Source organism: Alexandromys fortis, unplaced genomic scaffold (genome assembly GCF_014885135.2).
Source record: "Alexandromys fortis isolate MF-2015 unplaced genomic scaffold, M_Fortis_MF-2015_v1.1 scaffold_85, whole genome shotgun sequence".
Classification (NCBI taxonomy): Eukaryota; Metazoa; Chordata; class Mammalia; order Rodentia; family Cricetidae; genus Alexandromys; species Alexandromys fortis.
The window spans coordinates 3464514-3489995 of NW_026067975.1; the positions used below are offsets into that span (position 1 = coordinate 3464514).

General features: G+C 43.9%; 1 protein-coding gene across 1 annotated transcript in view; it reads right to left on the reverse strand.

The window, feature by feature from the left end:
- The window catches only part of Slc9a9 (solute carrier family 9 member A9), a 548379-nt gene that overhangs the window by 86900 nt on the left and 435997 nt on the right, over window positions 1-25482 (reverse strand). The window contains exons 13-14 of the mRNA XM_050157298.1: window positions 21654-21705; window positions 6829-6908 (exon numbers count right to left, since the gene is read on the reverse strand). Coding sequence (XP_050013255.1) covers window positions 6829-6908; window positions 21654-21705 — 132 coding nt within the window. The remainder of the gene's footprint in view (window positions 1-6828; window positions 6909-21653; window positions 21706-25482) is intronic.

The following is a 25482-nucleotide window of genomic DNA, read 5'->3' on the forward strand; positions in this document are numbered from 1 at the left end:
CTCCTCTAAACACATCCCCTATCCCCATGGCTCTTTATCATTAGTGACTTCAAAGGATTCTGGGCCAAGACTCACTTTAACAAGGCAAACAGCAGAACATCAGGGTAGGTGCCCACCTACCTTGTTAGCTACAGAAACCTAGCATCTAATGGAGTTGTTCTCAACCTGCCTAATGCTGCAACTCTTGAATACAGATCCTCGTGTTGTGATAACTGCCAAGCAGAAAAAAATATTTTCATTGCTACTTCTTTTCATTTTTTTCATAGCTGAAATTTTGCTACTATTATGAATCATAATGCAAATATCTGTGTTTTCCACTAGCCTTAGGTGACCTGACCCCTGTGAAAGGGTCATTCAACTCCCAAGGCGATTGTGACTGTCAGGTTGAGAACTGCTTGCCTAATGTGTCACCTGGCACAGAGTGGACACTCATTAAAGTGTTACCTGCAGATTTTGCTATCTTCTCTGCTTGCTAATGAAAGTAAAATGTGCCTCATGCCCAGACTGGTGAAACTTCTAATGAACTGCTAAGAAATGATGATACTGCAATACTATGAGGACAACTAAGACAATACTAGACACAAGCACAGCACTGGCAACGCACAAACGCCAAGGACAAGAGCGCTCAGTAGATGAAGCACACGAACCAAGAGCCTCGGGTCCTCTGATGGGACATTGAATAGACTATGCTGCTGGCTTCAGGTCCAGCAGCAACACTGGATACCTCAGATGAGCCTCTCCCACCTTTGGGCTCAGTGGCTTGTTTATGAAGCAGAAGTCCCTGCTCTTCCGGAATGTTGTGTAAGGCAGACTCAGCCATTCACAAAGCCTATATCACTACTCCAGTAAGTGACTTACGGCTGCTTCCAGCAGTCAGCACTGGGAAGATCTGCACTGTGGGCAATCATCATTTGGAACTGAGGTTTCTGCTCATAATATTCACACCTAGGATTCAACGTGAGAGTGACCATGTGGGATAGAAAGCATTCCGTCAAGTTTTAGGAGGAGTAATCTTTCTTCCATTATCACTCCCTTTTTCTTTTTCTCTGTTAAGATCAAACTATTGTTTCATTTAAGCTCCCTGAATATGTGATCCCAAATACTGTTGGAGAACAATCCAGATGCTCAGCATTGTGTCTCTTAGGGTGTAGTCCCAACTACTCATGCCCATGTTCAGGGAGTCTGTTACCCTGCCCAATGGGAACATACAAGAGCCACGGCACTCACACGTCTTCAGTGATCTTTCGTTTGGTGGGCACTTGGTCCGTGCGCTCTGTGAGCTCTCTACCCTTGTGGCTTTCTGAAACTCTACTGTTGAGTCAATTTGCCAACTCATTGTTATCTCTGAGAATTCTTTGCACGACGTAAAATGCTGGCAAGCGCACACTAAGTTTTTATGTTAGTTGATATTGGCACAAGGGAAGTGCTCAAGATGATTTGATGCTGCCCTTTTTATTTTGGAAAAGGTCATTTTTTATCTTGTGTCATTTGCTTTGGTAGGACTAATATATACACATGCTTAAGGAGAGCGATGATAAATGACGGAATGGAGGGAGACTCTAGGCGGCCGACAAGCCAGCAGGACCATTAGTCATGGAGAAGGCATGCAAGATTCCCGCACCAGCTGTAACACCTGAGTCTAGCCCAATCGTTCTACCGTATCTCTTAAAATATGAATAAGGATGCACCAATTGTATCTTCTTAACCTGCTCATTATGTGAGATTCTTAGTGAGGTTGGTAGGTGGTTCTAAAATTTTGGGTTTAATGTTAATAGAACCAACATTGGGATAAGCTATATTCAGTCACCCATACAAAGCACACAGGGCCTCTAAGCCAGGGCCAGGCTAGACACAGTAGTTCAGCCGCAGAGTAGAACACATGTCTACATGCAATATCTGGGTCATTTGAGTTGATCCTTTAAGAGGTTAGACTTTTAAAAAGTCCTCTCTTGTATGTAGTAGATAATCATCTTTCTTTAACCAGAATCTAAGCCATGACATTTTGGGCTCCTGTGTTATTAATTAAGTCATTAGTAAATTAGGCTTGCAAAATCCTGGTGGTTACACCAGAAAATTAATGGGTGGGGGAGAATGTATTTCTTTCTCCCTGTGTAGGGTAGGGACTAAAGAAGGGAGAACCGACTTGAGGGCAGCTAAGGTAATTGTCAGGTGTGTGGCTGTCTATGTCCAGAGAGTGAGAAACATAGGCTAGGGGAGAGCGTCTATATGGGGCAGCCTAGATGAAAACCACTGCCATCTAATCGACCTTGCCTGCTTGTGGGCTCACTTAGTAACCTTCTGATAATGAATATGCAGTTCTTGCTACATCAATATCTGAAGTGAAGGTGCCTTGGATAGAAAACCTTGCTTTCCGGCTTGTCTGATTCATTCGTTCATTCATCATTAATTCATTCAACCAACAAATATTTATTGAGTGTCCCCTCCCTGCCAGACATTATTCTGTGTCTTAAGGACAACCACAGAACAAGAACAGACCCACATCTCCATTTCCAGAGAGAATATATCCTGGTCAGAGGAGGCAATTAAAAGAAAGCACATAATATACTAGAAAGTACGTCTGTAGGGAAGTTATAAAGCAGAGAAGAACTGAGTGAATGCCCTACAGGAACTTGCTGATTCCAATATAGCACCAGGAGGGTCTTGTAGGCAAGAGGAACGAGAGAGGGGAAGGGTAGAGGCATTGCAGTCTGAGGAGAGAGCCAGCAAGAAGCTGCCCCTGACACACACAGGGCACATGGGGCCAGAGTTGACTTTAATCTTCTGGATAGGGAAGGCTATTCCACCCCACGGGGACATGTTGATACAGATGTTTGATGTTTGGTTTACATTTTTCTGCCTCCTTGGACCTTAGTTAGACTAAATCTATTGCCTTAGAAGACTGAAGTTCTTTTTAAAGTCCCTTGCATATTTAACTTTATGCCCCGGAAAAGTTGAAGATATGATTTGTTTTTATGGTGCTAGGGATCGAACGCAGGACCTCACACATTCTGACTGCTCTACTGTTGTGGTATAGCCCAGCCCAAACTTTGAGGATATGACTCAGAAACTTAGCAGCTCCTCCATGGTGGGTTATTCTCTTTGTGATTGACTCTGACCCCAACCCTGATCTCACCAGAATATTGTCGACAGACATTTGAGAGGTGAGTGGCGCACTACATAGTGAGGAATCAGGCTCGTCCTTGTCTAAAGGGCAGCTCCAAGCACATATTGAGCTCAGGGGTTTGGTTTAATAAGCAGAGTAAGAGCATCCCTCACAATAAAGTTCATTTGAATATCTCTGTGGCCTTTGGAGGGATCTGGGCTTGAACAGAATTGAATTTTACCAGCTAGAGAATATGAAGCTACTTAGGTAAGTGATCTGGGAGTTTGGCTTTCTGTCACAAGGGTGGTGGTAAGAATCCAAACCAAAAGAGAGTTTCTAAGATTCATGAAGTCAGTACCTGGTAGTGGCCAATAGCATTTGTTCCCCACCATCCCCTTATGTCTCAATTTCTTCTTCCTGTTGCATGGTTCAGAATTGCTGCCCACACTGAATTGTGATGAAACTGTCGTTGATCATCAGTTTGGGCACTATAGGCTTCTAACAACATGGTTAAACACGAGAGCCCAGGTTGCTGCACTGATGCCAGCGTTGACCCCAATGGTCTCTTTGTGTGTATTCTCTAGCACTCCAGGTCTCCTGCAGAGCCTAGAACAGAAGTGCGGGGCTGAGTGGAAAGCCCTCTGTACCGTGCTTGGCCACTGGCCATCTTTATTAAATCTTCATTTGTGTAATTCCCCCAATCCCCGTAGTCTCGAGGAAATTTTTCTTAAGAATGTATTATGAATTACTTGTCATGTAAAAATAAAACAACAAAAAAAGTGAGCCCCAGTGGTTTGCTTTATTGCTAATAATGCTGAGATAATAAACCACCCTGGAGTCTGAACATTGGGTATCCACTGCATAGGAATGGGGGTTATCATGACACGATTTCTAAGAGACGACCTCAGCAGTCAGTTAAAGCCTCCTTTTGATGTTACTCTCAAAAGCATTTGTAGATATGGTTAAATGTACAACCAGTCGATTCGAAGTAAATAAATTACCCAGTGGGCTTCCTGCAATTAGTTGCATAGCCTTGAAAGCAGAAAGGAGGAGGCTCTGCAGGATTCTTCCTCAAGACTGCAGCATTAGCAGCTACCCTGGCTTCCAGGCTGAGCGCGTGCCCTTCAAACTGTATGCTTGTTAGCTTCCATGACTACACAAACCAGTTCTTTGAAATGGGTCTCTACATGCATATATGCATAAATTGATGATTTCCTGCAGCTTCTCTGGAGAACTCTGTCTAATTCAGGTGTGTCTGAAGGCTCATTTATTTATTTTTGCCAAAATTTCCCCTTTTAGGGTGCTAGGACTCAAACCCAAGGCCTTTCATCGTCAGCAAGAGTCCTATCACGGAACTACCTTCTCCATTCTATCAGGAATTCTTCGTAGAAGGCTGAGGCAAGATGGTGGCAAGTTCAAGGCCTGCCTGGGCCCGTGACTGAGTTCAAGACCAGTATTGGCAACTTAGCAAGATGCTATCTCAAAATAGAAAATTAAAAGGGGTGTGTGTGTATAGCTCATGTCTAGCATTTGCAAGGCCCTTGGTTTAAACTCTCAGTACTACAAAAACAAGCAACAATTCTTTATGCTGCTTTAAGCGTGGGATGGGATTTTACGGAAATGAAGTCTCAATAGTTCCGCACTGCACAGCCCCATTTCTACCAGCATCCTAACATTTCCTCTGGTCAAGGTTAGGTAACCTGACTCTGGTGGGGGACTGTCCCTACTTTGGCAACAACTGGCACGGCCTAACCTATTAGGGTGACAGGGTTATAAGTGGGCAACAGAGTGAATGTAAAACGCCACATTTATAATCTGTCTGAAAATATAGCTATATGACGAGGTCACAGAATTAAAACTGGTTGGCCTGCTCCTCTCCAGGTAAACTTCAGACCTTAACTAGGACACAAAACCCCTGATGTCTCTGAGAAAGGGTACTGGCGCAATGATGGCTGCACTGCAGTTTCTGGAATGAATGCACAGGAGGACACATGGCCGCGTGGAGAGATATTACACAGAGGATAAATCTGCTTTCATTTCTACTAGGCTGTCCTTAATCGTATGGAAATAAACCTTTGGTGGAAAGTGAGATTAAAAACTGTGACATCATCTAAATTTAGAGCCGCTGCTCCAAGCTAAAAATTTGAGTGGGCTCCAAATTTCATTTTCTTGTCTCCTAGCTAATTTTTCTACTTCATCCTTTTTCTTTGTTGGAAAGCTTCCCTCAGAGCACGTTCAGCATTTGGAGGAAGAATATCAAAACCTCTTACCAGGTTTCTGATGTCCTATTTCCTCGCTGTGTGTTTCATTAGGTGTTTTCTTCAGTCAACTCTTACACCTTCCTAGAAATTTGGTTTTATCAGAGACTGAAATCAATGGCACCTGTTTCTAGAAGAAAAGTCCAGAAGGAGTAGAAACCTGCAATAACTCGCCAAGAACAAACTCCCTAGAGACCAGGAAGGCTCCAGGTAGCTAACGAGACCTGAGCAAGAGGCCACTAATGACCAAGCTGCATTGCTTTTTGCAGGGTGGTAGCCTGCACTGCCTACACAAATGCAGAGCTGACAGTGAGGGATCTGGCCCCAGACAGCCCAGATGAGTTTAAGCCGAGCTCAGCTCCAAGCCCAGCCCTCCAATGCACCATGTGAGATGGAGCGCTACAGGGATAGATGCTCTCTAATTTCCATACGAACATGCTCTCCCTTACCTCTCTGCGCATCCTCAGTTGGCTTCTCTTCACTTCCTTCTCAACCTTCCTTTCTTGTCTCCTCGCCCCTCCCGTTATAGCTGCTCCTCCTTCACCTGTTTGCGGAGTTCTAGCAAGCTTGCAGAAAAGATCCTTTCTCTCCTCTTAACTTCCCCTCTCCCGTCGACATGTTGTGGTTTTTAATCGTTGCTTTGGGTTTTAATCCCAGAGACTGGCTTTTTCTCACTGAATGGAGAGGGATTTTGTCACTACAGAAAACCAGCGAGAACCCAACACATTCAGCTCACAGCACAATTGTCTGTTTCCTCCCGCGTGGAGCTCTTGACTGGATTAGCCATGGACGGCTTGCTTCTACAGGGCCAAGCACTTCAGCCTGGCGTTTCAGCCCTCGAACTCACATGACAGGGCATGTCTGAACTGCTGCATTCACATTGATGGCTAGAATTTTTTTTAAAAAAATTCTTTTCAGAGTTAAAAGCTTACCTAAAGTGTTCCTGAGGGGAAACAAAGAGCAACCAGACTTCTGGTCCTCAGCCCATTCATTGCTCCTCCTACCCCATCTTTTTACACAGGACACAGTGGTTCCTGGGAAGCGGGTTTAGCTCAGGCCTGTGCACGCCCATCAGACCAATCAAAGCCTGCAAAGGCCTTTGAGACCATTTGGTGAAGCAGGTCTCTGGCCAGCCCAACAGGAAGTAAGACCTTGTAAGACCTTTATATAGAACAACAAAATAGATAAATTCTTCAGGACCATGCAATTTTGTTATCCGACATTAAATACCTGATCACCACAGAAACATCATGTACATTTTACAGAGGGATTTCACTTTGCTTTTCCACGCCTCACAATGGTCTATGTGGTTTTAGGTTTTGAAATCACTCCTTGGTGTAAGCTTGCCTGTGGATTCACTTTACCTTTGTGTGCTCCTCAGGAAGTAACAGTTCTATTCCTCCGTGATGAGGGTGCAGAGGAATCTGTCCCCAGGAGGACCTGCCAAGTTGTCATTAGAAAGGATACTTATGATCGAATCCATACCACATCCTGAAGAGCTGCGCACTCTCCGTCTTCGTTAAGTTCTTACCCAATGAATTTGCTTCCTGGAGAGAGACCACAGACAACGGTACATTTTAAATACATGTCACACCACGACCAATTTAACTACATGACTAATGACACATTGAAAAAAGAAGGCTAGGCATGTTCATTTTAATGGTGAAGGAGTTTTTAAAAATTAGCTCAGAGATCTTACTATGTGGATGAGACTTTTTTGGGGGTATGATTCAGCATTCTCTTTCTTAATCATCTCGCTTTTTATTAATCAGCTAAGGAAATATCACTTTTGGACACCAGTGGAAATCTGCTTTCTCACATTGCTGTTGTAGGAATCTTGCAGTCCACTTGAATCAAATCTGGGTGGCATTTATTTACGGATTACCAAGAAATCACTAGAGAAATAACAACCTAATGCTGGTTACGCCAGTTTTCATTCATTGTCTTTTTGATAGATCTCTGGTAAAGGCTGTGACTGGGTTTTGCCTTTCTGCTAAGATTAGGAACAGTTCAAAGAGAGATGCTCCTGATGGGAAGCCAATAAGAACTGTAGGGACAGACGAGAAAGAATGTATTCAACGGCATTGCCTGAGAGCGGAGTATCAGAGGTAGAGAACCAGGAAAGCAACTGGAAAGGCTTGTGCTAAAGATGCTTGTACTGTGGTAGGATGCATCTTTGGGAGCATTTTGATGTCTGAGTGTTCCACTTTGCATATTAAGGAAAGAGAATTTCAATCACTTTCGATTGTGATGGCTGCTTACACTAGGCTTAGTACCGATTTTCTGCTTTGTCTGGGCCCAGAATTTCCACTTCAAACTATACTATGACTTAGCTGATCAGCAAGAAAGTGAGCATTGTTCTGATGTACAATGACGCATGGAAGACCGTGGAAACCCACGCGCTACGCTGAAGTCGGCCTCCTCAAGCCCAGCCTGATTTGATTTCATTGTACGTTAACTTGTTTCTTGCTCTTCCCAGCCACCTCCATTGTTGATAATGACGAATAGCTATGCCTTGCTCTGTGAAATGTCTACCAGCGAATGCCACAGCTCCAAGAGATGGGAATACAAGAAAGGCAAGCCTGTCCCACTGTTATTTACCATTTACCCTTTGTTGAGAATGGGGCAGCAGAAAATAGTTTCACACCGAAACTAAACCCAAACTCACCATCCTTCTGTCTTAAAATCTCTAACATCTCAAAATTGAAAGCTTCCTACAGGATACTCCCTGGAATACCACTGTTCCTGGGATAGTGATGGAGATTCCATGGCAAACAATGAGAACAGATAGGCTAGACAGTCCCTTAAAGGTTCCCTTAACACCCTAATAGTCCAACATTATGCTGTGCTTTCTTAGTTTTTGGTTTTGAGATAGCACTTCACTATGTTGTAGTACTGTCTGTTCTGGAACTTGCTATATCGATCAGACTTACCCAAACTCATGGAGATCCACCTGCCTCTGCCTCCTGAGTGCTGGGGTTAAAGACCTTCTAACCTTTTATAATGACCTTGAAAAAAATCTTCAAGAGGGTAACTTTTTCACACCCACGGGACTATAGACCTCATTTTCCATCCCCAATCCTTCCATGAGACCCTGTTGTCTCATGGGCATTATGAGGTCTATGAACGATGAAGTGCCATTGTTGGTACCAAGAGTAAGAATTTTTTCCTCTCTCTCTCTAAAGGGAATGTAGTCATCTGGCTCAGTTTCCCTATGCTTCCTTGTCTTTCTGTAGCCATGTTTACCCAACAACAGCATCAGAACAATGGTGACAACGAAGCAGAGTGGGCAAGCTGTTTATGAGCCTCCATTGCCCACAGCATGGCAGGGCTCAGCTGCCAGAGCAAAACTTCTCACAATGGACTGGACTAGTTAAAAAAATCTCTGCACAGAATGCGGGGGCTTTCCTTCTCAGTTTCTCCTTTTCTTTTTCCTAGAGAACAAGGACTTTCAGAGTTCTACTCATCCACAGGCATGGGTGATTGCAATAGTTGGTAGCACCTACTAATCACAGAACAGCCACTGAGTAGACTAGACAAAAGCGAGTGCTGGGACCCCTCCCCCGTTTTTAGGAAGAAAGGGTGGGTGCTGAGGTGGTGAGCTTGGGTAGCATGTGGAGGCTCAGCTGCCAGCCTCCGACAGCCCAGCTGAGTGCCTTTGAAATAATGACAGCTCCTCGCTATCGAACGCTCGTTAACTTCCAGGCAGCGCGCTAGTCACATTATTCAGTCATTAATTTTTCCAATCATTATTTTTCAATTTTCACCACAATCCATCTAGGTTGGTTGAGTTCTAGCTATTTTGTGCTCAAGGACCTAGAGACACCCAGAGAAGGGAAGATGTGAGTACAAAGTCACACAGTTAGCAAGAAGTGCAGCAATTTGCGCCTAGGACTGAATTGCTAGACTCCAAGGATGGTGTTTCCTCTAAGGGTCTCCTATTTAACTGCGGACAGCACAGCCATTCCCTAACAGGCAGCAAAATTTCATAATTTTCTTTCCCTTTCCCGCCCCTTTTCTTTCTTCCTCAGATTCTTTCATAGTTTTACCTCAAACTTGACATCCTCCTGCCTCAATCTAGTAAATGCTAAGATTATAGCATACTCAGTGTAAATTATAGTTTCTTAATTGTAAAATTAATTGAGGAAATCAGACTGTTTGGTCTCTAAGAAACTAAAACCATTTGGAATGACTATATTTGTACTACTGACCCCCTAAAATCAGTGGGTGCTTCCGGAACACTTGCCAATCAATGTCAGACAACATCCTAAATGATTTTTAAATACTGTAGATTCTGATAACAAGTCATGAGAGTGTGTTTTCTCATCACCTCTGTTTTAAAGACTAGGAACCCAAAGTGCATGGGGAACATGGAGATCTCTAAGCATATTTTAAGTTTGAGTTCTGGAGTATAAACAGGAGGCCAATGAAGGCAAAAGGGGTCTCTGAGCAGGAAGACAAGGACAGACTCTGGGGTGCTCATGGAGAGAGGGAACAGCTACATACAACTTAGATTCCTGGGCACACTTCTTCAGGGTTTTCTAGGCTCCTAGGTCTTCTCCTCCCTTGTCTCTCCTCTTTCTCCCTCCTTTTCATTTTGCTTCCAAAGGATACAAAAGTGGAACTTAGAGGCTCTCCTGAGAGGATTTAATTCTGGAGAAACAGCTACACTTTTTTTTGTCAACTGCGGAGTGCCATAGATAATTAAAAAACAACCTTTATTTTAGCTGAGTGACTGGAGATGGAGGTGCTATCCATCTCACTTTGTAAAGAAATAAATGGAGTTCTAACTGTACCAAAACAGGGGTGGAATGCGTTTTCCCAGGTGGGAAAATTTCACTGATGACCAAGAATTGACTGTTATGCTGTTCCTAGTTAGAGATTTCAATATGTATCTTAAACATCTGCTGGCCCAGATCTGGATCCATTCATTTATTTCTCTGGAGTTATTGATGACTTAATAACTTGGTTATGAAAGGCCATTAATAAATGAACAGAAATAAATGAATCAGTCCAGTGTGTGTTACACTTGAGCAGTGGGGGCTAAAGATAAAGGTGCCAAGGGAAGGCCAGCCTTGGCAGTCATGGTGGAGAGGGAAGGCAGCACAGACAGGAGGCCCTTAGAATGGTCCTGCTGTGCGGAGGACAGGAGGGACATCAGTCTATCTGCATTGTGGAAATAGCGATCCATACATGCTTCAAGGACAGTGGATGGAAGCAGTCATCAGAAGGAGGGTGGACTACAGCTCCATGGTGGTTTTCTTTATCACTAACAACAGTTATTCTCTCTTAAGTTTCTTTATTCCAGAGAAGGGATATGCATTTTAGAACAAGCATAGGATACAACGTATCCTCACCTTTTCTACCCCCAGATGGTTTCTTAAATGTTCCCAAGACCAAGGTTTGGACTTTCTTCCATTGAATAACAATGATACACTCACGGACTCAGAGCCTCAGGTTTCCCCAGCTCTGCATGGGAACTGGAAATTCAAGACTGTTGAATTCTACCTTTTATTTGCCTTGCTACGTCTAAGAAGCAGGATGATGGATGTATATGGAATTTCTGGCTCCTTTATTATCTTCTGTTTCTGGGAACATTTAAAAATGGCCAGGCAATCTGATCTTTTCCCCACCCCCACCTCTTTAAACAAGGGACCAGAGTAGAGACTGGGAAATGACCTGACAGGGCACAGCAGGAAGTGGATCGTTTTCTTTCTACTGAGCTCTCATGTGTGGCTCCACGTGGAGAGGAAAAATTATGATGGTTTTCTTTACGTTGGGTCTATTTGGACTGGTGAAGGAAAAGCCAAAGTCTCTAACCAGAAACCTATAAAAAGCCAGACACAGAAGCAAGGAAGGATTGCGTGCTGAAAGGGCTTCTAAGGATAGTACTAAGCAAATGTGGAGGCCTATCCCAAATACTGTGCAAATGAGGCTTTCCCTGAAGGGACCCGGATCCACGTGGACTGTTGTTTGTCTCAATGTGAAGGAGTGCTTTCTTTTCTTTTCCTCGGTGTTTCATATGCAATACTAACGACAGAAGTTAAGTGAAATGATTAGGAAATGGGTTCTGAAATTATTTCAACAATGATAGGAGGCCTTTTCTGGGTTCCCAAGCTGCTATTTGGTGGTCCATAAAGATGGAATTGTTTTTTGGTATTTTGCCCTATCACCTCTGACCAGAATGGAGAGTCTTATGTGGTGATCTCAAATCTATGCCTTGATTTGCTAATTACTAAGAAGAGAACCACATTTTGTGCTCTAAAGGTAAAGATTCCAGGATTTTGAGGGGGCTCATATCATAACTGAAGGGCAAATGGAAAAATTTTGAAGTTACTTTCTAAAAGGTCAGCCATCAATTCTTAGTCCTCACATAGAAACACTTTATGCAAATGTTCTCACCTTCTGCCTTTCCAGACAATTTCTTATATGTTCCAAAGAAGAGGATCAGTAAATGCATGAGTAAGAAAAAAACATGGGGGCAGATAACAATCAAGAGATGGGCAAAACTCTAATAAGCTGGTATCTCAATAGTCCCACGGCTAGCCTGTACTACCTGGGTTAGTTGCCAAGGAACAAACCTGGTTCATATGACTTGGGCTGGTAACACATGCATCTTCATACAGGAAAGATAAATTGTTTGGCTCAGGGAAATGCAATATTGGTTTTTAAAATAGTTTCCTACAAATTCTTTTATTCTACTTTCCTTAAGAGAATGGAGCCTAATTCCCCTCAACACTGTGTGCAGCATGCACTTAAAAACGCATATCTAGTGACTAAAATGTACTATACACATGATATGATGCTATGCCATGCTCGAGATTCGCTCATTAAAAAGACACCAGGACTCTCTATTTGCTTTCTTTCTTAGACTGCCTGCTCTGAGAAGCTGGCTTCCAAGTGACAACTCTACAGCAGGCCTGTGGAGTGCTCCGTGTGTCACCAGAGTCTTCTACAGCTAGGAAGAACTCAGGGGCTTCTGTCAACATAGATGTGGATTCTCTGGATCTATAAAAGTCTTCCAAAGACAATCACTCCAGCTGACACCTTGTCTGGAACCTCATAGGAGACCCTGAGTGGAAACACTCAGTAAAGTTGTTTCCAAATTCTTGACACATAAAAGCTTTGAACTAATAAGTATGTGTTGTTCTAAGTCATTATGTAGCAGTGGATAGTGAATACTAACTAGTTCACATTCTATTATGGATTCTAGATACAAAAGGTACTCAGAGGAATTGAAAAATGTAATAAATGATGATGCCTGCATTTGCATAGTTCTCTGAGAAGTATTTCTACCAAATAACTTATTTGTAAGGTAGAAATTTTATCTCCCCTCTTAACAGTCTATTAAATACTAATCATGGGTCCAAAGTGATCATATTACAAACTGAGGACTGAGGACAAAGACAAAACAAAAACAAAAGACAAATATATGGATGAACTTAAAGATGGGAGGGGGTTCACACCATGTCATTATTCTTGTTCCACGGTACTCTTACCGGAAACCTGACTTACAGCGTGGTTTAGTTGGCATGGTAACCCTTTTATAAACCTGTATCCACATTCACTCACACACCACAATGGACAATGCATCTTACAAAACAAGATCCCGACTTAAGCGACCTTCAAATATGCTAATAACCCCCCCTCCCCAAACACAACCACCAAGATAAAGCTAAGAGTTGCACATTTTGACTCAGGGCTCCATTATACAGTATCCAGCACCCATCTGAAAGCAAAGTGAAAGAAAGCCATGTTACTTAGGCTATGCAACGACTTCAAAATCACTTTCAGAATATGCAGTGGTGTGCCATGTGGGGTGCCTGGTATCACAGGCATAATAGGACTCAATGATCGCGTAATAGGCAGCAGAGAACAACAGGATAAGCTATAGATAAAATAGCAACAAAAATGAAACACCCGAACTGGCAATCGATAGAAACAGACCCTGAAATAACTCGGGCATTAGAATTAATAGGGAAAGGCTTTAAAACAGCTATAAAGAACATGCTGGAGAATTTAAACTCACCGAGATAATAAGAACAAAATGAAAACCCCTGAAGAAAACTGTGAGCTACAAAAAGGAAGAGGGAAAGAAAAAAGAAAGAAGAGATAAAAGAGAGATTCCAGAACAAAGGTACATAATATCTAGAAAGAAAAATCGACTATATTGGCTTAAGGGCTGACTGGATGCTGCCAATGGTAGTAAGCTTGAAAGAGATAAATTAAAGCACTGAACATGTACTCTGTGGTGAAATAAGATTTGAATTAATAGGAAAGTGCCTAAATGACATAAGAAAAACATATAAAGTGGCTTAACAATTCTATGATTGCAATGCATGAAGGGAACAAAAAACACAAAAACCAGAATGTTTAAGAAGACAACAGTTGAATTTCATAAATTCAATGAAGAGCGTCTACATGAAAATCCAAGAAACTCAGCGACTCTGAATTAGGATAAATTTAAAGAACAACAAACCACCGTCAAGCTTCTAAAACCGAAGATAAAAAAAAATGAAATTAAAACAGATCAAATTATGTTCGGCAAAAAGAAAATAAACTCTTCTAATGTTTCATGAAAAAATAAAGGCTTGAAGGCAAGAGAGTATAATTTTCAAAGTATTAAAAGAAACTGCATCCTATATTCAAAGAACTATCTGAAGTATGTGAGGCAGTATTGGCCAATCTATGAAGGAGAACAGGCACACCTCTAGCTGGGGCAGCTGGTAAACTGAGTAGATTAAAACAGAATCAGTTCCACATAGCTGACATTCTGTGTGCATGTGTGTGGTGCATATGTGTGAGTATGAGAACATGTGGTGTGTATACATGTGTTTATGAAGGGCAGAAGTTGATGATTTTTTACGGTCTGCCTTATTTTCTGAGACAGGGTCTCTCACTGAACCTGGAGTTCATCGATTCTTCTAGGCTGCCTGCCTGATGACAGCCTGCTACTGCTTCCCCGCACTGGGGTTAGAGACATATATCCCTGTGCCTGGCTTTTCGTGTGGGTGCTGGGGACCTGAAACCAGGCACATGTTTTCTTAGCAAGCACCTTACTATCTGAGACATCAGCCTACCCAGCCTTTTATTTTGAGAGAGACTCTCATGCTGTGTAGCCAAGGATGGCTTTGAATTTCTAATCCTTCTGCCACCATGCGTTACGTGTTAGAATACACACATGTACCACTAATTCCAAACATGCACAGGGACATAGGTTGAATCCATGCCTTTAGGCGTGCACTTCAACAACTGACCTACAACTTCTCCTCCAATGATTGACACTTTTGTAATATTATACCAACTATATCCTGCAGTTGTTGGGTATGCCATTAAAACATATGCTAGAAGACATATCTTTTTCATACAGAATGTTTATCAAGATGGAACCAATCATAATCATAAAATAAAGCCAACCACGTTCAAAAGACTCAAGATTTATCTATTGTAAAACTGAAACTCTTTACTGTAGACCAAAGGGCAGATGAGTTATTTTAAGAGATACTAGTTTCTCATGAAACCTGGCAGTTCTTTCCACCAAAGAAGGGTTTCCTATTTATCTACCTACTTTCTAGGATGTCGTGGAAACTCTTTTCGGTGAATACAATGTAGCAAGCAGTAGCAGAATGTTAGAACTGAGGCTAACCCTAAGAAACAATGCATGCTTTAGCCTAAGTCCTTGACAGCAGGATGGTGCGCCCAAGGTAGCACACAGCAGTGGGGTTCCTGTTGCACACCTCTTAGAGTTTGAGTGTGTTACCTAGCATCAGTATGGTGAGAGGTAACCACACAAGCTGGCTCCTGCCTCTTTCTCTTCCACACGCATAGTCTCCAATGTTCCCTGTGGTTATTCCAGCTGTAGCAACATCGCCTAGGCTGGGAAGGTTCCTTCCCCTGGGATTTTGTTCTGTCTGGAATGTTCTTCCATTAGACCTCCACAGGAACAAGAGTTTTAGACAGGCAGCCCTTGCTAATGGAAGAACTAAGGAATAGACACTAATTGGGGGAGGGTGTAGAGCCTACTCCACCATAACTGAAGGTTGACGCACTGTGATAAGGACTTCCGAGACAATGGGCAAGACTTTCAGCTTAGCAGGTATGGGCAGGGATGAACCCCACATTGAGATAATCAAATAAAGGATGAAGACTAAAGCAAAGTACTCTGTGCCTTTGAAATGAGGATCTGCTTATATTCTTGATAGAACAGAGACTTTAGACTGGCTGGGAGGGGGATCACTTCACTGTCAATGGGAAGGGAGGCTGTACACATGCTAGACAAGTGCCCGTGGAGGATTGCCAGGGTGCAACGGCTTTGGCGTTCAGTACTGGCTCAACATGTCACTGGTTGGTTGTCTTAGGGAAGGCTCCTTTTTAAAACCTTCACCATGTCTCTTTAAGATAGGGTTATAATAATAGATATCCTGACTAAACTAAAAATTAAAGATGATTTAAATCTTATAAATAATATATATATATATAAAAACTGCTCCTTAAGTTATACCTGCCACCTCCCTCTGCTTCCTCATTATTATTCCTGCTTTCTAGAGCATAAAATTAAAGAATCTGCTGGTAAGAGAAATACATGGATGTAGGCTCTCTATGTAAAAATGTTAGTGGGGAGTACGCTTTTGGGTGCGTATGACATAGATAAGTATAATAAACAAAAATTCCAGTGTTAGCCAAAGAAAAACCCAAGGAATTTGCTTAGGGATAGTCATCTTATTTTTTTTTTTAATCAAGACAGTTTTAGTTACAATGTAGCATGAAAAAGTTTCATCTGGGCCATATCAATTTTTGAGCCTAGTGTTCCATTCCTGAAACACTTGTTGGGTATCATGTGCACTTTACCTCCCGTGAGACGGCACAGGCTCAAGGAGTGACGTGTGTACAGGAGAGTCCACTGCCAAGTGTGGTGGCCGTAGGGGAATGCCCACTGCCAAGTGTGGTGGCTGTAGAATGTCCACTGCCAAGTGTGGTGGCTGTAGAATGTCCACTGCCAAGTGTGGTGGCTGTAGAAACTCCACTGCCAAGTGTGGTGGCCATAGGGGAATGTCCACTGACAAATGTGGTGGCCGTAGGTGAATGTCCACTATCAACTGTGGTGGCAGTAGAATGTCCACTGCCAAGTATGGTGGCCATAGGGGAATGTCCACTGCCAAGTGTGGTGGCCGTAGGTGAATGTCCACTGACAACTGTGGTGGCCGTAGGTGAATGTCCACTATCAACTGTGGTGGCCGTAGGGGAATGTCCACTATCAACTGTGGTGGCCGTAGGTGGAGTTCATTCTTTGGTTCTTATAGTCTTACTAGGAATATTTGAAAATATAAACAATGGAAAAGTGCATCTAATGTAATGAACCAAATGACCCTACCTTTGCTAATTAGTCTCTCCCTGGGATGAACTTACCTATGCTTCTGCGCTCTGCGCCTCTCTAGAGGACCCAGTAAGAAGTGTCAATTGTGCAGAGGAATACATTCCTCTGTTGTGCCCCAGCGATTGCAATTTTCAAAGGCATTCAAGGTTATGGCTTTCTGAGACTTGGCAGACGAGTGTTTGTTCACTGAGCTTACGCCCTTCATATTTGACAGACATTTCTTTGTGTCTCTGCTTAGCATGAGTCTTTCTGGGGAAGAAATTTTATCCTTTAAATCTCTGCTGCTCAGTTATTGTGGGTGTCCTTCTGCTCTTCTCGGGACCTTTTGCAGCCAGGCTTCCACTGTCTGGAGCCACAGCAGTCCGAACCAAGGTTATACCCGCACAGAATGGACAACTAAAACCAGACTTTCCGGAGAGGAACTACCGGAAGTAAAAGGAAAGTGCAAGCTAATATTAAGAGCAACCCTGGAGACATTAGCACTGTGTTAAAAATAGAATTATGCTAGTAATGCTGAAAATGAGCTTTATCATAACAGTTGGCAGAATGGGGCTAGGAGAAACAAAAAACTTCTAAGCTTGAGAAACTGTTAAGTGTGTCCATCCCACGCAGAGTAAGAGCAAACTTGCCATCGCATTCAGGTCCTGGTCCCATTCATCACTCCTACCTCATCCTATCCACTTTTGCCTCATTCACTCACTTCCAGACACATTGGCCCACATGCTGCTCTGCCTGGGCTCACACCAGCCCACTGACTCAGAGCCTGCATCCTTGCTATGTTTCGGACTGGACCACTGCCTTCGTCTCCACTTGTCTGACTTCATCTTTCTAGTAACTGGTCCTTTCGTGGGCCTGTCCTATATAGCCAGTGAGCTCTCCTCCCTTTTCTACCTCCTCACCTGCTTTATTATCTTTCTCTGACCTTATAACCTTTACCTCCTATCTTTCTCTGCTAGATGTCCCTCACCGGAGCAGAAGTTCTCTGTGGGAGAAGACATGAAAACTGCAGTGAGGGAGCTCTCCGCATGGGAGCTTAGCATTCCACAGGAGTGGGGCCAATGATTACTGCATGAACGCATGCATATCTGGGAGGACGGAATGTTCTGGAGCCAAATTACCTACATTCACAACCCACCTTTGCCTTCTCTGTGTACAGTTTCCTTGTTTGTAGATGGGATGAACACCTGTTCAGGGTTATCTTCGAAACTGGGATAACGATAGAATGTACTCAGAACAGTATTAAAAACGATGCATTCAGTAGGAAGATTACGACAGAATGATGAAAAGGGGAAAAGAAGCCACACCAAGTTCTCTTAAGTGCTAGAAATTTCCATCAAAGGCAAGAGCGGTACTCCAGAGATTTTACCTACGTCACAAAGGCATGTTTCCAAGAACAGGGACACAATTACAAGGAAAACTTTCTAGGGGTCAGGGGAGGGATGCCCTGTTTGTTTTTGATGCTTCTGAGACATAAACAGTATCTTCCTTTCTCAAAACAGCACAGTTGCAAACAGTGTGTACTGAAAGCTTCATGGCTGCATTTGGAGTATGCTTTCCAGAGCCTGGTATACTAAGACTGCACCACCATACATGGTGCTTCAAGTTCCCATCCCACGGGTACTCCCTACAGCTCGGAAGGTGGAGATTCCTTTACAGGCAGCCACATTTACTTATAGGTGCCCAGTATTGATTTTGACACTGTACAGTCAGTAATGGCTGTAAGGACTTTAAACAGTTTTAGTTTCTGGTTAAGAACTGCTGTTATGATTGGTCAGGACAGAAATTATCCTCCTTCTTCATCTTGTTAATGTACACATAGTTTAATAAATGCAAAGCAAGTAGGAAGCATAGTCTTGCTAGGAATCAGACTTATGCTTGGGCTCAATGGATCCTGATGAAAAGTAAGGCTCTGCCAGGCAAAAGGGGAGCAGAGAGCAACTTGACAGAGGTTTGGGAAGTATCAAACACTCGTTGCCCAGGTGAGTGGCAGGTGCATGGAACCTGTGGCCAACTACTTCTGGTTGGAGTCCACTGTTTCTGGTATTTGACATTAAGAGAACAATGACTCCAACCTCTTTCTGGAACGGGTTTTGCTATGTGCTAGCTTTGTTAGCTAAAGATTATGGTGATGGAGGCGCACACCTTTAATCCCAGCACCTTTAATTCACCAGCAGGGCAGGTGAATCTTTTTGAGTTCAAGGCTAGTTTGGTCTACAAAGTGACTTGCAGAACCAACAGGGCTACACAACACAGTAAAATCCTATCGCAAACAAACAAACAAACAAACAGAATATGGCGAGAAAGAATGCCCACAAGAAGCTGCTATGAGCTCTCCAGGAAGTGTGTAATTTAAGGTGGGAGTGACTAAACATGGAGAGAGCCCCCTCTTGTCCTCTGCAGGAAGGTCTGCTGAGACAGGTCGGTGAACAGAGGTGAGCACGCACCCCTGCTTTTGCACCACCAGATACTGCTTTTTGTCCTCCCAACAGAAGGACCTTGTATGTGACTGATTATTTCCTTTTCCTACCCTCTGGGTGACAGAAAATTCATTTGTACGTGGAGCACAGCAAGGATGTAGGCTCTGCAACCTACTTCCTCTACTCCTTTTTATCTCTGTCTGTTTCTGCCCTGATTATTCTTCATTCTGCTGAAATTGAACACACATAATTATTTAATTATATGCAGTAATCTTAACTGTCTAAAATCTTTTACAAGATGAGATTGGTTTATTTTAATGGTATGTGTGCACGTGTGTATGTGTATATGTGTATGTGCGTGTGTATTAGGCACGTATATATATGGGCATGCTTGCTTATATGTTCTTTTTTTTTTTTTTTTTCCGAGACAGGGTTTCTCTGTGGCTTTGGAGCCTGTCCTGGAACTAGCTCTTGTAGACCAGGCTGGTCTCGAACTCACAGAGATCCGCCTGCCTCTGCCTCCCGAGTGCTGGGATTAAAGGCGTGCGCCACCATCACCGGGCGGCATGCTTGTTTATATTCCGTGCATGTGGAGGCCAGAGGTTGATGATGGGCATCTTCCTCTGTTGTTTTTTGGTCTTATTTGTTTTGAGCCAGAAGCTCTTGTTGAACCTAGAGCTCACTGTTTTAGCTAGGCTAGTCGGCCAAAGACCCCCAGAACTGGCCTGTTCCCACCTCTGCCCAGCCCTGGGATTACAGCTGTGCACTCCTCTGCCCAGCGTCTCTATGGGTGCTGGGGATCTGAACCCAGGCCCTTGTGCTTATGCAGCAAGCACTTCACCCTCCAAGTCGTTGCTGCAACCCTCAGTTTGTGATTTCCGCGACAGCCTGCTGAAGTAAACATCATTATCATTCACTTTGTACAGTCAAGGAAGCTGAAACTCCAAGATGTGAAAGCTTTTCCAAGACCCAAATGTCACCTAATGTTCTCTTTCTATGGAGCACAATCCTATTTCTGAAACAACTAAAAAATCCCTTTCATTATGGTAATATCTCCAGGTAAGAGTCATTGCTGAATTAACAATGTTGAACTTTATTTTAAAGTGTTGTATGAATAAGCTAAAATATGTATAAATTTTAAAAAGGAGTTAGGCTAGTAGGGATTTTTTTTACCAATAATTATATGTGATTATAAAAATTTTAGGCCATTAGAGGTAGACAAAGAATTTTCTTTGATGAATTTTCTTATTCTGTCTTGTGAAGAAAAAGTTACATGAAAAGGATAGAATTTAGATAAAGGTTTTGCTTGAAGGTCGGAGACTAGATTATTTGACCTCTGGTAGATGAAAATGCTTTTGAAAACTCAGCCACAGCCAGACCTTCCTCACTGCTCATTACAGCGCCCGTGATGGCTTTGATTCCGCCTCTCAGGTCATCACGCTGGCCCTCATCCCAGTACTCTAGGCAGCCATGCCGAGCTCTAGCCCACGCTGAGGTTGTTTCCGGGGCAATGGTCTGTGAAAAGAGCACCATATGGCCCTGGGACACACATGACAGCCGAGTTCAAAGTACACAGGAGTCATGTTTATCATGAACTTCATGCTTCAGCCTTCTCTGTAGAACAGGGGCTCTTCTTTCTTTCCATGTCTGACCCAGGGAAGTGGTCACCTGCCCAGGAATGGCAGCCAACTGTGTTACATTGATGTTAGGAGAGGGGACCCATGAAATCAAAGCAGGGACTGTCCTCAAATCCAAACATGATCAAAACACAGTTTACCAAGCAAAGCCATATATTTATCACATGATCCTGATCATGTCTGCAGACTTCTAATTGCAGCAAATGTGGAAAATTCCTACACATAGCTCTTTTGTTCTAAGGTGCGGGATCAAGTCAGAATTCGCTAAGGCAATATCACTGTTAGGTTTTTCTCACCCACAAGCCCCTCTGCCGGGGCAAATAACCACCAATGACAGATCCTACCTTGATGGTAGATTCAAAGCTAGGGTTTGGAGAATAATTTTCTTCTACTCAGGGGATTAGCACATTGTTCTGAGTAATTTTCTCCAAGGTGTTTTGGGTCTTTGTAGAGAATGGTTCTTCAGTTAGGTCAGTAATGGATCACCTCAATTGTTTCTCTGTCTCTTGCCTGTTTCAGTATTTCTGAACACCCAGATCTGATGAATGAGAAGCCACTCGGGAGCAACAGGTTCATCTGTTGTGTGCTGAAGAAGCGTTGAGTGAGTTAGCTGAGCTCTGAGGAGCTAGCTGCTGGGCATGATGTGAACCAGGAGGCCTGTGTTCAGGATTCCTGACGTCACAAGCGGCTGTAGTGAATTGGTTCTGAGCATTCATAGGTGAAACATAACCAACACCCTGAAGCCCTATGCACGATTAGCAGAGGCAGCTCCTTTTAGAAATAGCTACCCTGGCTATGTGCTCCATAAGCATGCACCAGTCAATGGACCAGACCGTGTTTCATATACTGACTTATCCAACTTGCCTGTTGTGAGGAGGGCTCTTCCTTCAGACTGTCATCTGTGTCCACACCAACTCTGTTCAAAAACAAAAAGACAAAGAGAACAGAAGCATAAGTGCCCGCTGCTGAGGAGATGAGATCAAATCATCAGCTGACCTAAACACACCAGTGTGAACAAAGGTTTGTCAGAAAACCACGCGGCCTCCTCAGAAGCAAACTCCACAATCAACTGATCGTGGTGAGACCCTGCACAGTTGGCCTCGGCACAGGTGAAGAAAGTGGGTACCAACAGCAATTCACTGCTACTGACTTTTCAGTTGGGAGTCAGGCCCTGAGAATATGGGATAGGAGGTATCATAAGAAAGACAGGATTTGAGGAGCAAACTCTCCCATAATCATGGTCCCTAGCCTTGAGCAGGGTTCTCTAATGCAGAGAAAATCAAGTTTTGTCTAGAGTCATGTGGACAGTCCAGAGAGAGGGTCTAGATTCTGGGGCCTAAAACTTACACAGCTTGGCCAGGGGGATATTCTGTGATGAAATAAAACACAACTATGGAATGTTCTAAAGAGAGTCTTTAGAAAAGGAAAAATCACAAAATTTTTATGAAGCTAGCAAATGCAACTAATATATAACAATAGCAACAATAGAAAATCCTATAATGTTTTAATTAAGCACATACCTCTAAAATCCCTTTTTCCTCTGTAAAATTTGTTTGCATGCTTTGATATTTCCTTTATCTGATAATGATCTTATATTAGTGAGGATGGAAAGAAAAAAGACCCTTCCCCAGCTATACCGAAATTCTTGATAGCCAAGAGGAACTAAGGCATGCTTCCTTTCCCAGACTGGCTTGCTCCTTGCAGCACTGTTATGCTAATCCGCCAAATGCAAGATTCCTGATGAATTTCACTTCACGCAATTTCCATAAATAATGTGCAATGTACTGATCGCTACGCGTGCCTCCTTACTGAATACACTGCGAAATTTCCATTTTGACAGGCATCCACGAGAACTGAGTTTTCATTTTCTAGAATTGCTTCTGGCTCTGTGTATCTCATACCTTGTTTTCCCTCCCCTCCCCCAGTACTCGCAGGCCTTGACTGCTAGGCGCCAAAGGCTCTGTTCACATTTAATACAGTCTTTATGCTCAGCTTCTATATGCTGTTCCTACCCCAGGTCGACCAGCAGTGACCTGCGCACACAGAAGACTTGTACACACAGAAGCCACTGTGGCTAGTATAGCTGTATCCCACTTACTGCAAATGTAATATATGCCCATCTCAGGGGCTCCTGGGTTGGGTTCCCCAAATGCCACAGCCTTCTGATCAGAGAAGAATGAGGGCAAGTGGGGAGCCGTAGTAGCAGCAGCAGCAGACAGAAACAGCAGTTCAGTCTGTGTTTAAAACATTCTCCTTTCCCAAATCTTACAGAAACACAGACCCTGGGAACACAGTGCCGGGGTTCTTCCCAGGGTCCTGGAAGAGCCAGAGCAAGCAAGGGGCTCTGCTGATTGCATTTCCTCTCCCATAGAGTGAGCCCCTTGGGTTGGGGGTGGGCTGCGAGTGTGGGAGGAAGTGCTTACGTCAGGCTCCCCGCAGAGCCCCTGTGAAGGCTGCCTGCCTTTAGCAGACTTTTAGTCTTTGCTTCAGCCTCTACCTCTCTCAAATATCTCCCTAGTCATCCTCCAGGCTTCTGGCTGGGAGCGATGGCAGAGGTAGAAATCCTCCCCAGAGCAGGGAGCTGGTCAAAGGAGGCCAATGCCTGCAAACCAGAAGCCCCTGGGCACAGGGAGCCCCTCTCCTTGGGCAACCAAAAGGAACAGCTCTTTATTGTCTCGATCTGTGGCACTCAGGCTGGTGGATAGGGTTCTGAGTGGACTAACATTTGATTCTCCCCAGTAGAGCAGGCAAAGGTGTTTTAACAATGTCATTTATGAACGAGAAAGGGACACACAGAGGTGGGGGTAAGAGGAAGGGTGGAAAAGGTAAGAGGGAGAAAGGGAGGACAGAAGAAAGGAAGTGGGGGAGGGCTGAGAGAGTAGAAGGTAATCGAGACACCCTCCCCTCAAGTCTGGTTCAGGCAGTGACCACGGGGCGTGACCACAGGAGTTCCAGGTGTGGAGGAGGTCCCAGCTGCCCTTTTCCCTGGGACTTGGATGCTGCGATGGATTGGTGGAGCTGAGCCTTTCTACTCATGCAGGGAGTTCCTTTGAGGCCTCATTTCAACAGCATCAGTCCAGCCCCAGCCCCCCTCCCCCATTCTCCTTCTCCCTTTTGCCCCACCCTCAACCCCGTCCTACTGCTGGGCCCCCGGGTGGGCTGCGAATTGGACTGAATTCCCCGAGCATCGATTGGTGTGCCACTTTGGGGGGCCTTTTTTTTTTTCTAGTGCTTTGCTTCAAACACTGGAGAGAAGAGAATTGAAATTTCCTAAGAAACCCAGCTCTTAAAGAGGTAGGACTGAGGTTTCTCACCAAAATTTCAGCATTTCTCCCCAGCAGCAATCAAAGCAGACACTTCTAATCCCCATTATTCAGGCAGCCAGATGGAACTGAGGAAGGATGGCAGGCGATTAAGGGCTCTCTGGCTTCCTGTGGGCATCGCCCCTCAGAGACACCGCCCCTCCTCACCTCAGCCCATTTCCCTGCAGGAGGAGATCTGTTTTTGCCAGGCTGCTGAGGGTCTTGGCCTAAAGCAGGGCGGGATCTGAAGTGCTCCGGGTGGGGGTGGGGGGCAGCTTGGGTGAACACCAAGGGAACAAACAGAGATGGCCCCACATGTATTTAGTTTGGAAGGTTTAAGGAAAATAAAATTTAGACAAAAATATGGCAGTTAAATGCCATGGAGAGACAACATGAGAAACTCTGTTCACTTGAGACTTCGGGTTAAAAAAAAAATCTTGCTAAAATATGTTGCTTGGCTTGGCTTCCTGCCTCCTTAAACACGGGGTCCTAGGGTGTTCTCGACTTAACAAGGGGGCTCAGCATCACCTCTGGTCCCATAAAAACCTAATGCTTGCTACTTTAAAATGATTTCTGAGAGGTGTGTGAACCTCTTTATGACCACATTAAATGTTCCCTGAATACTATTATTTTTTTAATTTGCCAATTAGACTCCCTTGATTTCCTGGCTGCAACATTAACGTGTCATGTCACCCACCACGGCACCACTTTTTATTTCGTGGGACTAGTGGCCTGATGGTTAAATTGGACACATGTTTAGTTTTACTTTTATTATATACTAACAAATTTCAAACACCGTAGAAGGGTTTACAGAAACAGTTCTTACCTCATCTCATGCGCCCTCCATTTTAACCCCCATATTTCCTCTAAGGGTGGCTTTCTGTGTTTTTCTTGATCGCCATATGTAATGGTGGCTATTGATGTGCGTGGCACACTCACACAGCATCCCCAGGGCTATGCAAACGTTCCGGCTATGTCTGTATCACCCGCTCTTCTATTCAAGGCAGCAAACCAGAGTGCGAAAGAGACATACTTTCGGGATAACCTTGCTTCCACTCACTTTTATGCATTAAAGATCACCTGTACCCTGTGGGTTTGGGAGCGATTGTAGAAACAAGACATGATGTCATCCGGGCTTGTGATGCTACCTGTGTACACAGCAGCTCCCCAAGTGAGACCAAGGGTGAATGAGACCAGGTCCAACCTGCTCAAGTGGAGCTAGAGACTCCTCTCCCACTGTCAGGTTTCCCCTCTGCCAATCTGACCTAGTGCCTCACGTCTGTTTGTTAACCGGACTTCATTCCTAGGCCAGTACCTGACCCTGTCTCTGAGTTCTGTGTTCTGCTTCACCCAAGCCTTTCTCCTTCCCTCCAGTCTCCAGGGTTGTTGTC